General features: G+C 31.9%; 1 protein-coding gene across 2 annotated transcripts in view; it reads right to left on the minus strand.

The window, feature by feature from the left end:
* LOC111043437 (facilitated trehalose transporter Tret1) overlaps positions 1–19,208 on the minus strand; it is a 44,224-nt gene that overhangs the window by 7,238 nt on the left and 17,778 nt on the right. The window contains exons 2-4 of one of the 2 annotated variants that reach the window (XM_022328390.2): positions 10,352–10,503; positions 7,694–7,834; positions 4,430–4,779 (exon numbers count right to left, since the gene is read on the minus strand). In XM_022328390.2, coding sequence (XP_022184082.1) covers positions 4,430–4,779; positions 7,694–7,799 — 456 coding nt within the window. In that variant the 5' untranslated portion in view covers positions 7,800–7,834; positions 10,352–10,503. Of the gene's footprint in view, positions 1–4,429; positions 4,780–7,693; positions 7,835–10,351; positions 10,507–19,208 lie in introns of both variants that reach the window. The other variant, XM_022328389.2, reaches the window with a different exon arrangement.

A 19,208-nucleotide genomic window follows, 5' to 3' on the forward strand; every position in this document is an offset into this window, starting at 1 on the left:
GTGTTGTTGAAGAGTTTGTAATTGTAATCAATTCCCATAAATATATCTTTAATTCGGAAAGAAATCTATAAGAAATCTGGACCACGCGCGAGCCCAGCCGAGACAAAAAGGACCTGCATAATTAATTATTGGAATTAATTAATTCATTCTACGAGACCGTCAAGAACATCATTAATGTGAGTGTTAGATCAAACGAGCTCGTTTTATAAAGGCCTTTTGTTAAGAGTTGGGGAATTAATCAAAGCGCTATATAAATAAATTCGAATCAAGGAAATTTTGCAACGTGTTGAGTGCTATCATATAGTTTATAAGAACATTTTATGAATTTTATTTGATATATGTAGGAAGCTTACTTCCATGCATGGCACGGACTCATTAAAAACCCTGAGATTTTATTTTTTTAATATCAATTTTATTAATTATTATTTGCTAATTGATCAAAGCATGTCCTATTAAATCTACAGACCGAACAGGTTTTAAATTGTAGAATTCTGAATTGACTGGAAGTCCACGCATCAGTATTAGATATAATATATTTATAATCTTTTAAGCTCACAATTGTGAATGCCAGTAAACCTTGTGATAATTATTCAAATATTAGAAAAGAATTTATATATATATATATTGAAAATTTATAGATATAAGAAAATTTTATATATATTGTTTTATATATGGTTATGGGAATATATGTTGTGTTTTATGTCAGCATACAAAATCATAGAAGTTTATTTTATCCTAATTCATCTCGTGCTATACAGTTTGAGCTGTCTTGGTACCAAGAAAAAATATTCAGCAGCATATAAAATTATTGAATCAATTAATATCGATCTTATTAAGAGCATTCAGTACTTATCATCCGTTGATGATAGTCATACTAGTCTGCCAGAAAAAACATATTGATAATTATATTAATAAGGTTCCAGTTATTTCATATAAGAATCCAGAGAGCTTTAAGAACTGGCGTTGTAAGTTCTAAGGAATTTCAGAAGGATAAATTGGTGAATACCTGTATTCATGACAAGCGTTTTAAGGATCAACTAGAAAAAACCATAGTTGGCCTTCATTATTCTCTATTGTATACATGGTTACTGATAATCAGTCATCAACTATCTTTTTGATTTCCTTATTGGTATTCTTCAAGAACTTCACAGAGGCAGCGGTAAGAATTATTAATCACCAGTCATTGAACCCTGTGGTGATTAAATATATTTGGAAAATTCATGTATCTACCACTGAGCTAGAGCTGCGGTTTGAACACAGCAATTTTGCGAGCCGGACGGCCTTGACTATTTGTAAATTTATTCGCAAATTAGGGACTTTAGCAACTGCTCTTATATACTAAATTTACCATTTTACATAATATCACCCAACAAGTGGGGCAAAGGTTTACCATTTCACATAATGGCTTCACAACGTGGGACTCTATCATAAGAGATGAACCCCCAGGAAGTACGTTTTCACAATCTGAAGATTATGTTTTTATGTTGTCAAGTAGTATCGTCATTACTATTATAGTCTTTTTTATCCAAACATTTTGGAATTCAATGGTAGGCCAACATTTTTGATCCAAGGGTTTATCTCATAACAAACAGTAAATACGAGTTATGTTGTAGCTACTTCTATAGTTGGAGTTTTATATTACCGTACATAGTGTGTATTTTTATCACAGAATAAGCATACTTATTATACTTGTGTACCTTTCTCAATGGTCTTACACAATAATGTAAATTGATTAATTATTTGAATGATGAATCGAATGAATTTATCACTTCTTAAAAATGTAATCTTCCATTCCAGTTTATTTCCATTTATCTCCAAAACATATTTTACCATTCATCAAACCTCTAACATATTCTATTTTTTATCAATAACTCTCTCAACTGCAAAATCACACCTTCTAAAGCTATATGCGTCACACCTAAATAAGCTAGTTGCGTAGCTTATTTACATTTAGTTGACACTCTATTTGAATTTGCACTCTGAATGACAAAATGAGTAATTTATCCATTTATTTATTCATCAATGATAAAAACATATAATGTTATAAATATACAGGGTAATTCATAATTATGGTAAAATAATTTAATACGTGATAGTAGAGGTAAAAATAAGAAAAAAGTTCTTATAAACATATATCCATAAACGCTTCATTAGCGAGCTATAGTGAAAGATTTCGCCCGGAATTCAGTTCCTCTGGTGAAATACACCGATGCTGAATTGTTTGGGGACTAGTTTTTGAAAAACTTATGCTGGATTCATATGGAAAAATATCTGAAAAACTGAATTAAACTAGTCTGGAAGCTGTAGTGTGAGTAGTTTTTGAGAAAAAAGTTGAAATATGCAAAAAATCTAAGTAGAAAAACACAGACTTCTACGTTTGATGCCCAATAACTTTCTTTAATGACCAGTAAACAAATAATTTTTCACAATAAAAATTGTAGAGAATTTAATTCTGAAAAAATTATGTAACCTATGTGTGAACTAAATTTGAATAAGAGTTGGATAAAATGTATTCTTATGTAGTACATTACACCACAAAAATTTGCTGTTTTATGAGGAGAGAACTAATAACTCATAAGTTGTAGCTGATTGCAAATAAAATATTCGTTTTTTATGAGAAGTTTTTTCTTATATGAAAGTAGCATATCTAAATGACATTAAACTTATACCAAAAGACTAGTAGATTATGCCATTAAGCCTGGGAGGAAGCTCGAACAGAAGTAGATGATCTCCTATGATTCCTGCCCAAATGCTTACTGAAAACTGATGTTGTGGAAGATTGGGATTGATGGCATGAGGATTCTCAGCTACCCAAATATGCTAGTTGTGGACGTTAACGATAGCTGTTCTTGTAAAGTGTGCCTCGTCGGTAAATAAAACGGTTGTTAAAAAGTTTGGGTAAACAAATTTTACTAAAAACCATCGGCAAATACCAGCACGGGGAATACAGTCTCGTGGCAATAGAGTATGAACTTTCTGGAGGTGGTATGGATGTAATTGTTGCTCTTTTAGTATCCTCCAAATAATAGATTAATTGACATTGAACTGCACTGACAATTCTCTTGTGTTCTTCTCGGGATGTTCATAAATTTCATTAAGAACTTGTTCTTCTAACTCAACAGTCTTATTAGATCGGGGTCTGCCTGCATAAATGTGCTCTTTGGATATCAAAGAATCTGTCTCAGACAGACGTTGATGAATAGTGGCAAAAACCTTGAACTTGGACATACTCGGTTAGGAAAGTTCTCTTGATACAAACGTCTTGCTTCAGTACTATTACAGTAGTGTCCCATTCCATACATTAAATGCATGTCAGCCAATTTGGAGTATGAATAATGTCTAAAATTACCTGCCATTTTTTACTCGGTTAGGAAAGTTCTCTTGATACAAACGTCTTGCTTCAGTACTATTACAGTAGTGTCCCATTCCATACATTAAATGCATGTCAGCTAATTTGGAGTATGAATAATGTCTAAAATTACCTGCCATTTTTTAAAAAGTTAACACTTAACACAAAAGCAAAGTGAAATGGTTACAAATAACTGGTTGATAGGTTAAACAAAAAACACAGCGTGGCTACAGTAGTCCTAACTTACAGTTTGTTTTTTTGTTCAACAGTGAGCTAAAATATTTCTTAAAATAATTTTCAGCTGATAATTTCTTTAAAATATTTTTTTATTTGAAACAAAATAAAACAGCTGTTTTGGAACAGCTGTTCTTTAAATCAATGTTCTATTTGCAATCAGCTACAACCTATGAGTTATTAGTTCTCTCCTCATAAAACAGAAAATTTTGTGGTGTAATGTACTACATAAGAATACATTTTATCCAACTTTTATTCAAATTTAGTTTACACAGCTTACATCATTTTTTTCAGAATTAAATTCTCTACAATTTTTATTGCGAAAAATCATTTGTTTACTGGTCATTAAAGAAAGTTATTGGGCATCAAACGTAGAAGTCTGTGTTTTTCTACTTAGATTTTTTGCATATTTCAACTTTTTTCTCAAAAACTACTCACACTACAGATTCCAGACTAGTTTTATTCAATTTTTCAGATATTTTCCATATGAATCCAGCATAAGTTTTTCAAAAACTAGTCCCCAAACAATTCAGCATCGGTGTATTTCACCAGAGGAACTGAGTCCCGGGCGAAATCTTTCACCCTGTATAGCTCGCTCATGAAGCGTTTATGGATATATGTTTATAGTAACTTTTTTTCTTATTTTTGCCTCTACTATCATGTATTAAATTATTTTACCATAATTATGAATCACCCTGTATAATGATTGGGAATGTAAAAAAGGCTTAGAGCTCTCACTATTTTCATAAACAAATTATGATTAATTATTTTTTTAATATAAATAATAAATGTGACAGTTGCTCAATAAATTAATGCTGGTTAATATTAATGATTATAGAGATTCACCTCAGCAATTTCAGCAATATAGAGCGGAACACCCATGAATATAATGCCGACAGCAATGCCACACATGAAGCGGCCGACGAACAGCATCCAGACGGACTGGGCGGACGCAAGGATGGCCCAGGCGACCAGCAGCACGACGCTGTCGACAAGCAGCGTCCACTTGCGACCGACGGCGTCGATCATGATGCCGGCGATGAACGGGCCGACTGCGCTGCCCAGCATCAGCAGCGAACCCACCCAGGAGCCCAGGAACTCGTCCAGAGGGATCAGCGAACCGGGCTGCTTCAGCTTTGGGATCACCGGGGATGTCCACGCGAAGCAGCAGCCACATGCCGACAGCGCTAGGTTTGCTGCACACACAACAATCAGAATAATTACGAATTAGTTTTAATTCAGCAAAAGGTTTTTTTGTCACAGTACGGTAATCTATAGATTTCATTCAACCCAGTATTTTTATTAATAAGTGAAATATTGTATTAGCCTATACCGTATATTATATAAATTGTTGTACTGGATTTATTGTATGTAATTTGATTTATTATTGTTTTGTCAACTTAAAACTGATTTATTTATAAATATGTGTATGAGCATGCAAAATATATGTATAATAATGTTCACCTAATGACTTTATCAATAACATGTATTTTTGTTCTCGGCAATAAAAACATTCTGTATTTGAATTTGAATTCATTCATAGACAATTCATACAATGCAGGTAAAAACAACTGGCACTCGCTCAAAGCTGTTGGACATTTTTTAGTCAATTTTGTACAAGTACAATGTGGTGAATTAGTTTCCATGAAAAATTATTATTATATCCTAGTTGGTTTTAATTGAATTCTATTTTTCTATCTTTCTGAAAACCGTTAGGAAATGCGCAGTGAACTGCTCTCTCCAAAAGGAAAATATTGAGTTTCTTTTACAGGGAAAAATATTATTTGCCTAGTACCATTATATATATATATATATATATATATATATATATATATATATATATATATATCAAAATAGTATATTAGTAAAATATTAGTAAGTCAAGTGGCAATGGTAGCTTTTCAGATTGATGATTCAGTTTTTGGACTCATAAAGTATCAAGTAATGAGAAAAACATTCGAACATTTGAGGAGTAAGGGAAAATTATTGAATTATAGTTTCTAGTTATTGTTCCAAGTCGAGAATAGTCAATGAGAACCACTACCGTTCTGTTGTCAAACAGAACAGTTATTACAGTATAATTATATTATTTGATAATAATATAATATTATAGCCTACCATCTAACAAATTTCCAATGAGGAATAAGCCATTGTGAATGAGAACAGCTGTTGCCAATCAGAACAGTAGTTATTGCAGTGGGTACTGAATAGTATATTATTGGGATTCAATACAGCAAGATTTTAATGAAACACAAAATATGGAATATATTCAACTACACCTACATTACTTGATAAAACATAGAAGACCACGTATCTTGAAGGTGACAGCTATAGCCTACTATGAAGTGGTCTTTTCTCCTTAAATATTGAAAGAACCACATATAATATTACAGGGCTGTGATTACCGTATACCTGACTTTGAGATGGATGGGTTTGAAAATTTCAATATAACCTCATACATTACTTCACTATAATATTGTCGTAGGTACCCAATATGATCATTGTCCAGTGATATTTTCATCAGATACGGATTATTTAATTTACTTTCTGTGGAGTAGTGGAGATTTCAATAAAGATTTGATGTAGGCCTATATTTAATCCAAAAATTTGAATGTTAGTAAGACTTGACCCATTGATTGAAAGAGTATTATGAGACACAAAATATTTCAACTAGAAGCCTAAGTTTAAATTGAAAAAACTGTATGAATTTATAGTCAGATAAATCAGAATGAAAGTGTTTCGCAGAAAAACATATTATTACATTCCTTATCAGTAGCATTAATACTATTCGATATGAATATGGTATAGGCTATTATTAATCTGTGTAGGACTCTCAAATTCATTCACAAAATGTTTTCGAATTTTTACAATACTGTCTGATATTGTTACTATTTGAGTCAGCTTATAAACTATATGAGAGTGATGCGTCTTCAATATTGTTTCATCTTTCATAATTCATTATTTGTATTTCAAATATTATTGTTGTAGAGATAATTCAATTTATTAGCTCGACAACTTATGTCATTCAAAAACTGTCTACAACTGAAACGCTAATTAAATGTTCCACTTGCAAATCAAATCATGAGTTGACTACTGACTTCATAATTATTTTGTTTGGATTCATAGCTTGTCATAGAGAAATGCAAACAAAAATGTATTTCCTTTTTTTAAGTTGAAATCCAACTTTTTTATCAATTGTGAGATGTAATAATAATATGAATTACACAGACCACATTAAATTGTGGAGGCATGGCAAAATGTGTATAGAATTAATGATAGGTCGTCATTCTTCCCAAAGTGCACTCCAAAACAGGACAATTCGAAGGTAAGTGACCAATATTGTTGAGTACCTAATTATTGCACATCTCGAATTATCATAAATACTATTATTACCGTATATACTGTTTAATCGAAAAGTTTTTCCCTATTTCAAATATTCTTGATCATTTCGAATCATTATATTATTATTCATCTAATTATAAAAGTTTCCACATTTTTTCAAACAAAATTGATAATAAGAATTTTGTTAAATTGGAAACATTTCAAAATCATTCACTCTTGATAACTATTATGTAGTTGTAGATTCATTCAATGATCCATATATCTTATCTAATTATTAGTCTATTATTCAAGTGATAATAAGATAGTTTTTGACAGAAATAGTTAAAAATTAATTGGCACTTATTAGCTGGGAGCTGAACTCCAGTTTTCAAGTTCAATCGCTCTCCCCAATTTTAGTGTCTTTTTGTGCTAGCAGGTAAATAACTAGCGAGTGATTTATATAATCAAATATACAATGATATATCATTGACGATCTACGTAAAAATATTTTTTTCAGTGCAGCTTTGAAATTTGTCCAAGCTTTGATGTTCACTACTGTAGCTTGTATATACATGTAAGCCTAATACATGTATTAACTACATCATGTTCCTTTTATACTCTTGTAATACATCAATATTATTATAAATTTGAAATAAATTCATCAATCAGCATGGCTTGTATAGAGATGTGACAAAGGTTGAATAATATCGTACTTTGTTTCAAGGAAAATGTTTCTAGAGAGAGCAGATTTATCAACTTAATCATTGAAAATTATTCTCTATTACTAACCACTAATTGCTGCTAAATATAGATTCTTTCTTGATGCCCTTATCTTCTTCTGATCTTCAACTGCATCTTTATGGGTAGCAAAATGGTCAGGTGTTTGGAGCTCCATTGCTGTTTGTTTCTTAATGGATTCTGCGATTTAATCTGTAAAAAAGAGGAATTTAGTTGAGAATCAAATACTATAAATACAGTGATTATGATCTATAAATTCTTCAGTGATTCTCCTCAGCATTAAAATAAGACACTTACTACTTCTCATTTGATCAAAAGTGATGATTTTCTTTATATATCTCCTATTTTTGAAATGAACTTGAGAACCCTAGGTTGTATTGTTCATTGCATTATATAATAACTTTTGCACTGTTCCACAGCATATAGTGACATGGATTACGGTACCGTACCGCACGGATTTCATGAAAAATCATATTTGGAGTAGAGATTGAGAGCAAAGGAGCGATTATCTTCAGCACAATATTTATCATAGGCCTACTTTGAAGATTGGAATCAGTGAGTTGGATGTGTACACTCTAATATCTATGCAAGTCAATATAATAAGCAATCTAATATGATGATTCAAGGACGGTATCTGTATTGAATAATATGATGTGATATGGAGCTCCATAAAACATATAACACATTTTTTTATTAGAAGGCTATGCTAGTAAAAAAAATAAATAATTAATTGTGTTGATCAAAATGTTTTTCTGAGCCTCAAAGAAAACTTTGAAAATTGAAATGAGTTTACTAAATTTAATGATTCCAAATAGGCGGCATACGGTACCCTGAACGTAGGTGATTCCGTATTAATGTATGTTATTTAAACGGCAACTATGCCCATGGATGACAGGCTATTCTAACAGTTCAATCCAGTCATAGTGTATAGTCTATCACTCTATCTTCAGCTATCACACTATCTAAAGAAAAATTAGTACATCATACAATATTCATTCAACGAATCATTGTCGATCATTTATAGAGCTGGCGCCAATAGTGAAAGTTAATAATGTATACAGACATATGAGCCCAGAACATTAATTTAATCATAGAAAGGAAACACACACCTGTAGATAAGTGACAACAACAAAATAGCTCCAAGTTCAAAAGTTTTGTAAGCAAGTCCAGTAGAAGCTAGCGATCTTGATGCATCATGTGAAATTGTTCCAATAAGTTAAAACAGGGAATAAATTAATAACACTTTCGAAATCACAATAAATTATATTAAAAAAGGACAAAGTAGCATTTTTTTGTTTTATTAAATTTTTAAAATATCAATAAATTTGTCATTTTGATTTGAATAATTTCTTGAGGAGGAGATAATTTTACACTATTTTTGTGGTGTATTCTTTAAAAGTAATTATTTACTTTTTCTGAAAACACCAGAAAAACATTAGCTCTACGGAATAGAAATTATGCATGAAAATGTAACTTGTCATTAGAGATCAAGTTGGAAAGTCTCAGTTATAATTAATACTTTTCAAAATAGATTGTTACGTATACTTGCGGCACTGAACTAAAATACAGTTCAGCCTCGATAGACGATAGATAACGACATATAATTATTTTCATCAATGATATAGTGAACCTTCAAACTGCTACCAAAACCTTTCTTAATACTGCACATGTTTCTTAATCCGTCATTTGATATGCAAAATAGACGTATTTAATAACTTTCGAACGGAAATCGATGCAGAAATAATGTTCTATTGCTTGTATTTCTATCCAACCTGTTACAACACTGCTTGCTGATTTAAGGTTCTGTACTTGCATACACAAACACTCGCCCCTTCAAAATCAGGTTCTAAATAATTTGTTGTTCTAATACGCAGTAAAATTAGTTGCATGTTGTTTTTTTTTCAAAGGAATGATTTTCGATTTCTCCACTATAATGTTATCAATGCAAATTGAATCTCTGAAAAAAGTAACACATATACTTCCGACAACATCACCTTCCAAGAAAATCCATATTATTTATCTCAACATTACATCATCTCCACTCCAACAATCTTGTTATTTAGTCAAAACGCCATGAAGTTAGATGTTATAATTAATTCGAATCATTGACAACTATTATACTCCATATTTGTTTCACATGCAAAGTAATATAAAAATGAAAGAATCAATACTAGCAAATTAAAATAGAAGGTCAAAAAATAATATTACACTACCGTACATTAAAAATTGAATAATTTGGTGGAATTTCAACCTCTCTCATAAATTTGATCTTTTTTATGCTAGGAGATCAAATATATAAGGTAGGCCTAATTGGGTTGAGGAGCCTTCAGGCAAACCAAGAATCCTAGAGTCAATTATATATATGATGCATGAGATCATTACTGTGATGATATACTTGCAAAAATATTCAATAATTATTCAAAAATTGAATAATAATTATATTTTGTTAGTGAATGAATGGAACAAATATTTCCTATCCTACATCATTCATTCAACTTAGTATGGAGAAGTTTCACAGCATTTCTGAGTCGAATGTAATAAATTTGGAACAATTTAAATTTAAAAAATACTATTTTCATTCAAGTATGATTATTAACACTAAATAATATTCAAAATTGAGTCAAATATTATTTTATTTTCATAAGTTAGCTATGAAGAGGACTACAATACAGTTAAACTGAAAAATGAATTTTTACCAAAGATACTCACAACAACGTGACTGAATTTTCTTGTTAATTCACTACAACTGAAGTTAATTAAAGCTCAACTCAGCTGCTTTCCTCGCAATACTAGCGTTGTGAGATTTTGAATGTAATGTAGTGAATTAACAAAGGAGACGATGTATAGCACCCTTGCTTATTCTTCTGAAACAAAAGGAAAATTAAATTATAAATATATTATACTCAATCAGAAACATAATATCATAATTTAGTTGAATGGTAGATTGGTAGTCTGATTACTATCACAGTAATAATATTACTATTATAATTATTATAACTGTTATTACTTTTATTATTACTGATTAGTATATTACTTAACGGTACTAAATTCCAATTCCTTCGGTCGACCTACAGTAACTATATTACCTAATATAGGGGTCGAAATATATTACTGTAGGTCGACCAGCCTCGTCTAGATGGATATAAACTGCCTCTATCAAGCTACTATTTTCATTGCTGATATTTGCCTATTTTTAAATTCGCCATTGCCTAATGATCTTTCTTTAAATTCATATCAATTGAATATTTATTGATGTGGGTTATATTTTCTGAATATTTCATCACAATTCCAGTTTACCATAGATAGTCCAGTCAATATAGACATAAAAAAGGGGGTGTGCCTGCAATTTATATTGTAGAAGCTGAAAATTAGGTGTTTTTCACAATACAAGGAGCAATGTTGTCAGGTGTACCTGGAAATCTGTATGAGATAGAGCGCTCTACCTGATCTCAGATTGTAGAGCACAAAAATACGCCTAGAGGGATTTTGAATTATACATCCAAATGATAACAATCCGAAGATATTGTTGATCAAAAACTAAAATTCATCAAAATTGATTTTTTCCTTCAAATTTCACTCATTTTTGAAAAATCATAACTCAGTACTCATTGGAGATAGAGATATCCGAATGATCTCATTTTATTCAGAATTTCATATTCTAGAAAAAAGGCGAGAGCAAATTTTTCTGTCCGATTACGAGATTTGGCAGAAATATCTGAAAACTGGAAAATGAGCCGAAAATACGAGGTCTTTGGGCCACCCTACTGTATCTAGCACAAGGAAATTTTGCATGAAGAAATTGGTTCTGAACTTCTTTTATGTACCCAAATAATATATTGAAAAATCAGAACTACAATATAAATTGCATGCACCAATGTATATAGTTAACTGGACTAAGAGGAGAGATGATAGTAACATGAGAACAGATATTATATTGTTTTTTTTCTAATCATCAAGGAAAACAATCGCAGTTTTATTTAATGAGATTATTGCTGTTCTTGTTTCAATATAGGCTACCACTCTATGAGTACTGACACATTATCAATGAAATTGCTCCATTTAGGGAATTTCTCAAAGGTTCTTTAATCTATGAACTCGTGCATATCAGTTAACTAGTAATATTATTCACACAGTGAGACGTTTCTAGACTTCACCACAACCACAACATTCTCGCTATTTTCTCTCTTACGCATTCTTCATCTTTCTCTCCCGCACATCAATTTCTTCCTACCTTTTCTTCCTCTCTTCAACTTACACTATTCACTCTCTTGATAAATTCTGCCTCCTCAGGCTCTCGAGCTGTAGGCTACACCTTGTTTGACTTGATGAGAAATAGAACTTCCCATATTTCACTTCTCTCTTTCTCAAAATTGGTGCGTGTGATGTATTTGAAATGATTTGCGAACGCATTCTGCATGAACAGACCAAGCAACTACGCCAATTATCAACCTTATAGGAATGGCGAATGGAGAATCAAGTACAGTATATTATAAATTCATCAAGCATAAGAACTTCTAGGAAAGCAGTCTAGCATATCTTTAGTTCTGATTCTGATACTTCAACTGTGGTATATGGAGTGACGGGGAACTTACATATAGAAAGCTGAATCTTATATCGATCGCAGAGTCACAAATTCCAAAAGGAAGTATAGCCCATTTGAATAAAATTCTGTAAAAATTCTCAGTTGAAGTTTTGTGAGTTGATGTAAATTGGAATGAGATTGAGAACTCATAAACGTTGATAAAAAGTATTTCAAGAATATTTCCCACTAACTTCTATCATTCAATAATGTTAATAAAATAATTAATTTATCATAATTCAACCATCACAGCCCAAGTTATGTATGCAAATCTGTTATGTTTTTCAACGTTTCAGTACGTTGAAAAAAATCGAAGACCTCACAAAAAAAATTAATAATTTTTTGATCGAGCGAAGTGAGGTCTAAGATTCAAGTCGACGGTTTTGCATTTCTCTTTATGATTATATGTATATGTTTTATAATATATGCTCCGCATTCACGGCGAAACACGGTAATAGATTTTCATGAAGTTTGACAGGTATGTTCCTTTTTGATTTGCGCGATGACGTTCACAAGGTTTTTGAATTTTTGTACTTTGAGGATAATATAAAAGGAAAAGGAATTTCCCTTTAAAGAGGACTTTTCCTCTAAAATAATAAAATCAAAATGTTATATATAATACATTATATAATTTATGTTCTTTTCACGGAGAATAGCAACTATTTTATATTCAATAAGCGCATTTGACTAGTTGCCAATTGGCAATGTCTGTTGCAGCACTCTCTCTTGTCAAACTTCTCGATTGGATGCAGTTTTCTGTCACTTCATTTGTCTCTTATTTCTCCCTATATAATTTTCTATTACAGTGAACAAGAATCTGTTTTCGGTTTGTTGAAATCGCTCCCACTGCTGTTCCTGGTTTTTCAGAAGTAGTAAAATTATGAATTCTGTTTCTAATCGGAAAATAGAACTTATGTCAAGTTTATGCTCAAGAAATAGAAAATATTTTTAGATCTGATTTTGCTCTCTAAACTATGCTGTATGAATCTCTCTTTATTTGGTTACGCTCAGCCAATAAAAAAAGGTATAAAAAATAAAAATCTCTTGAAAGACTACCATGTAATGTTATTATATGTATTTCTATGTGATTATCAATAGATTCATTAGGAACGCTGAATATAAATTACTAGCAGTTACCCGTGCTTCGCTACAGGGAACATGACAGAAAAGGATTTTTTTATTGGACTGATATTGGTATTGGCTTCTGATGAATAAAAACTGTATGTTGTAAAAAATTGACATATTATCTTTACTATAAGTCAAACAGGCTTTTCATTTGATAATTGAGTGAATGAGACAGCAATCGGACATCTGAGTCGGGGGAAAAATATAAATGAATAATAATAATAATAATAATGATAATAATAATAATAATAATAATATAATAATAATAATAATAATAATATAATAATAATAATACATTTTATTCCCATTAATATACAAATAAGCAATCAAATCAATAAAATTTACACAATACTCAAATACAATTTATGAAATTTTTTTACAAATATAAATAAATTTCATTTTTTCGGAAATTAACCTACTCAACTATGGAAAACCCATGTTCTAGAGCAGGTGTAATAGTAATACATTAAGTTTAGAGTGGGGGTGCAAATAACCCCTGAGAAAGTGAGCTTACAAATATTGTTCGAAATTTATGTTTCCTATATTATGCCTTCCAGTTGTTTGATCCAGTTTTTAATGGAGCATTTAAATTTTCTTGAGTTTTCTATTATCTTGATGTCACAGGAAGTAAATTGTGGTATTTTGGTGCTAGGTGGTTGAAGTAGTGTTGTTGGTATGTTGCCTTCCTAGCCACGTTCGTGATGAGAAGGCTTCTATTCCTTGTGTTATGACAGTGGTTTCTGTTTTGAAAGCTTTCTGGGTTTTTGTGTAGTCTGCAAATAATTTCTAGGGAGTAGAGTTGTCTTGCGTCCATCACACCAAACCCATTGTAGAGCTGGTCTGACGGATAACGAAGAAAGTGGCTTCTGCTTGATGATTTTGATTATTAGTTTTTGCACTTTTATAAGGGGGTCGAGGTGAACGTAGTTTGTTCCTCCCCATCCTACAATTTTATAGGTACGCAAAAACTGAACTAATAATGTGTTTGTCCATCAGTTCGCCGTGCAGCTCGCCATACAATATTTGGCTATCCATCACAAGTGGAAAACACGCGAACATGAATACAGAAGTATGGGCCATTTTTTATTTGATTAAATTCATGTTTTGAACAATTCATTGTTACGAATGACAAATTGATAGGAGCTTATAAATATTTTCTAATTCAAATGAAATAACTTCTGGAAAAATAATGATTGGATAAATACCAATATTAAATTATTGTTGACCAAGAACTCGGTACATCAACAATTCATTCAACTAATTCGGTACTGATAAAATTATAATCATTTTTTTTATTGATAATCAATTTCATCAACTAATCATAAACTGACAGAAAAAAGTAATTCAATTTCCATGAATTCAATTAATATAATTATATAAATCTAAAGTGTAGGTCATATTTTATCTAAATTCACGAAGAGTTCGATTCTTGTTGGTAAGAAATCATTGTTATTTCACAAAAAGATAGGATAAAATGAATAGTTGCCCTTCCAGGGGGAGCTTTGACAACCCACAAGACTCATTTTTCATTTACATAAATATCGAAAAAGAGCATAGGACCTTATTTTTTTATTCAGCTTGCCAAAATACCCCTCATTTCAATATTAAAATTTTCGACTGACTGTACAGTGAGTCAATCATTCCATCAAGGCTTGAATAATTTTGAAATTTTAATTAAATAAAAATGGCAGAAAATAATTATCATGTAAATATCAACACCTTTAATTAAAGACATATTAACTGCATGCGTTTTCATATTGCCGATACAGCATTGATAAAACTGCATACGTTTATTTAGCAGTCTCAAAAAACTGTTCTAGCTGAAAAATTGATAATCCAAGCCACGTGTAGGCCTATACATTGCATCAGGAAAACGAAGTTCCAAACTATGATTTTCCTAAACATATGTTTTTGAGATAATTTCTTTGATACAGCTGTTTCACATTCACCATTATATTATGAGTTTATGAAAATAAAAATATTTATTGACTACCAAAACAATACTATTATTATATTAATCATGATAATTAATTATCAAAACAATACTTTTATTATATTAGTAATAATAATATTATTAAACATATTTATCCATTATCAGAACAATATTATTGAGGTTAAGTGGAATCAGGTAGAAAGCAATAGTAGAACAGATGTTCTTTTTTGAATTTCTATCATATTATTTTGTTATTTTCAATGATTACAACATATGTTAGAATATCACATGTCAATAAATAAACTATCCCATTTCCATATGGTGTTCACCTTACCATGTTCATAACCTTACTTAATAGGATCCTTTTTCATCCTTTGAAATCCTTAGAGGCAAAATATCTAAAAAAATCCGTTCTTAGTGCGCGTCTAGCATGTTTGAAGAATATTTGTGCAATGTTTCAAGTCTGTAGGACAATTAGTTTGAGCTGTAGTGTGATTTTACATAAAAATTTTCGAAAAATGCCCTCTCCTGGACCTCCCTGTGCTCCTGATCGAAATTTTTCTGCATAGATCTAATTTTTTTTCGTAGCTGAACAAAAAAGTTCCTCATGACTTTGCTGTGCAATGAGCGGTTAAAAAGTACAAAATTTTGGGGGGCCCCAGCTCCCTCAGGGGGGCAAATTTCTGAAAATCCTTTCTTAGTGGATGTTTTCAGGCTACCATAAACAATTGTGCAAAATTTCAAGTTTTTAGGCTCAGTAGTTTGGGCTGTGGTGTGATTTCAGTCTGTCGGGGCTTAGCCTTTTATAAGTATAGAGATAAGCTATTGAAGTACAAACCATAATAGTGTGTACATACTGTGCATACTTTGAAAAATACCGTTCTCTTGGAAAGGAAGTATTTATTTTTGCAAAGAATTTGATGTTATAAATCTTCATACTTGTTGAAGACACATAATACACAATAATACCGTACATTATTCACGTTGAAACCCTATCCAGGTAACTTGCATAATTAAATGAGTTAATTTAGCTTTATGAACGATATGTGGGTACCTGATACACCTACTTGCTCATTCATGAGCTCTGATCAACAATATTTAGAATATATTTGGAAATTTCATTTCCTCGTTTTTATTCTCTCAGAAGCAGAGACTAATACTATCAAAGAGGATTGTAAGACTTCTTCCAATCCGCATTGCTACTATGCAATGAATTTTCATCTTTAATTTCAGTTTTTAGTAATCAAATGAATGGATTTTGAAGTAGCATCAATGAAGAATGATTAAAACCCTTCAATAATATTAAAGAGATATAAGATTCAATGATGTATATTGATAATTCAAATATTCTTTACGGTATCTAATTTGTTTATTGGAAATGGATTATCATAGGCTTAAAAAACTACAGTAGAGCAACAAACAAATTGATGCATGCAGTGTTCGGATAACTGATAATCCGGATAATTGATTTCAACTCGATTTTACCCTAGCTCTTAAGTGTAGACGTAGCCTAATTATTTGAAACTTCGAATTCTGGCCTACAGCACTTGATAGTATGTGGCTTATGCAATATAACTTGGATACACTCTAAAAGACATATTTAATCCACATTCTAGTTAAAATAGACACCATGTTGTTTAGTTCAATGGGGTCAATAACTCAAATCTTTTATTTATGAAAATATTGTCATTGATTGCGGAGGACCAATTAGCCGCTTGAAGTACCGAATAGATTAGGTTTTTACGGGATCACACAGCGGGCGTCCAGATTACCGGTCATCCAGATAAACGATGTCCGGATAATAGGCACTCCACTGTATAACATTAGAAAAATATTCCAAACTAAATCTGAAAATATTCAAGTACAACATGCAATATTCATTGTCAATACCGTATCAACATCACAATAGTAATTATCGTAACTGCACATTTCTACACCACAATAGTAGGCTACTTATCGTAACTGCACATTATTCTACTTGAAAGTAACAGTGATTTTAATTACATTTGAATCAGCGACGAGACAAATGAGGTCATTTTCATTCATAAACTGTGAACGGTGTGGGTAGGAATGAGTTATATTGTTTCAATTAATTGAGTTGCCATTTCCTACAAGTGACTTGAAATAGCATAATCTCAGCAATCATCTATTAACAACTTCAATATTTGACGTTTTTGAATAATATTGATGATTTGAAGGTTGCATCCATGAAATTATTTTAAAGTTGTCATTTTAGCCTTGAATCAACTTCCGGGGACGTTGCTCTAGTTGAATATTCGAATTTCCAAATTTCAAATACGGTAGCTTGATTTTGGTGTCCAATATGAAACAATAGAAGTCAGTCCAATTATTTAAATTGATTATAAATTAATTAATTGAATAAATTATTTATAATTAGGAGTCAGCCTAATTGCATCAAAGGATTATGATTATAAATTTCTTACGACATGCTGCAGAAATATTGGGGAAGTTTAGATTCTTGCTAATTAGAACACTTTTTCTCCATTCCAGTTATTCAAGTAGGCTAGTGATGAACCAATTGGATTCGAGAAAAATTGAACCACTGCTGATAGTCCCAACCGAACAAACTCATATTTATCAATATTATAGAGGAGGAAACAATTTCATGTCTTAAAGACAATTTCCTTGTTTGCCATTGAAACTCAGCCAAATGACATTCCTCGGAGTCAGGTTCCGAAAATCAATTTACTCAGGTATACGTCAATGAGAGAGATAAACGTTTGAGGGAGGGAGAAAGAAATGTCGCATCAATGAAAACATCCTGGAAAATATCGTAAGATTCTACACATACTAGATGCTGAGTTATATTCTCCATAATCACGATTCAAAATCTTGGTGAGGTTCTACCTTGAAAAAACTGGATTGACTCACCTATAAAAGGAGAAGAGTGAGAAGGTGCAAGGGATTACAAACATGTAAGAAGGAGCTGCGTTGTTTTGAAACGTTCTGCAGATTTCCTTGAAGGTTTTTTGCTCGTTTTTATTGTTCAAAGGCTGTCCCTGATGTTCTATTGAGAAGCGATCATCTTGAAACCCGATTGTGAATTTTCTCTACCTACTTTGCATAATACATAGTATATTATTTGTGATTTCTGCTGGACACCGCCCCTAAATGAAGAAAATCTGTCGATAAAAACAGGCTCTGGCGCAGTTTGTTGCTCTGTTTTGCTGGTGGTATCATCTGACGCAACTGGTACCCAGTGCCTGGCACAAGTTGCGCCGCGGTTCTGCTTGCTGTTTGCTCATAGCTGGCGGCTCTCTGTGACACTATTCGACGGCAGCAGCAGCCGGCAACGGCAGATCCGGTTGTAGTGGATGCTGCTGCTGCTGTAAGCAACAATAATAAAGGCGGAGCAGAGCAGAGGCCCAGGAGAAACTCTACTACCCAACTCCACGCTCCGCAGTGCGCCCTCCAAGCGAAACAAAGAAGACATCATGGAAGAGAGACATGAAGTAAAAATAATACAAGCCTGCAACCTTGGACATCTCCCTCCCTCCATTCGTCGGTGGGAAATTTATTGACAAACAAAACCAGAGTTGCTTACATATTCAATGAGTTTTATTGATGGTCAAGTTAAGTTGGATGTTATTTCAATTGAATCAGACGAACTCTCCATGACTGTGTCAAGGTTGTTTGTCACAAATTTATTGAATTTCAAAAAAATCAATAAAAAATCAAGTTCAGGAATTAATTTAAAAAAATGTATTCATAAAATGGTTAAATGGACACTGATGATTGCTATAAAAGTGATTGAAACGACATTGAGAATGAATAAGTAGGTATTGCCTCGAAGATAAGGTGCTTCAAGTTGATGAATAGTTGCTTGCCAATGTCAAGAATTACAACCTCTTATGCGTATAGAGGCTATGAAGCTATTATTATACTCCATTGAAAGTACTTTCATCAAC

The sequence above is a fragment of the Nilaparvata lugens genome, chromosome 1, assembly GCF_014356525.2.
Source record: "Nilaparvata lugens isolate BPH chromosome 1, ASM1435652v1, whole genome shotgun sequence".
NCBI classification, from domain to species: Eukaryota; Metazoa; Arthropoda; class Insecta; order Hemiptera; family Delphacidae; genus Nilaparvata; species Nilaparvata lugens.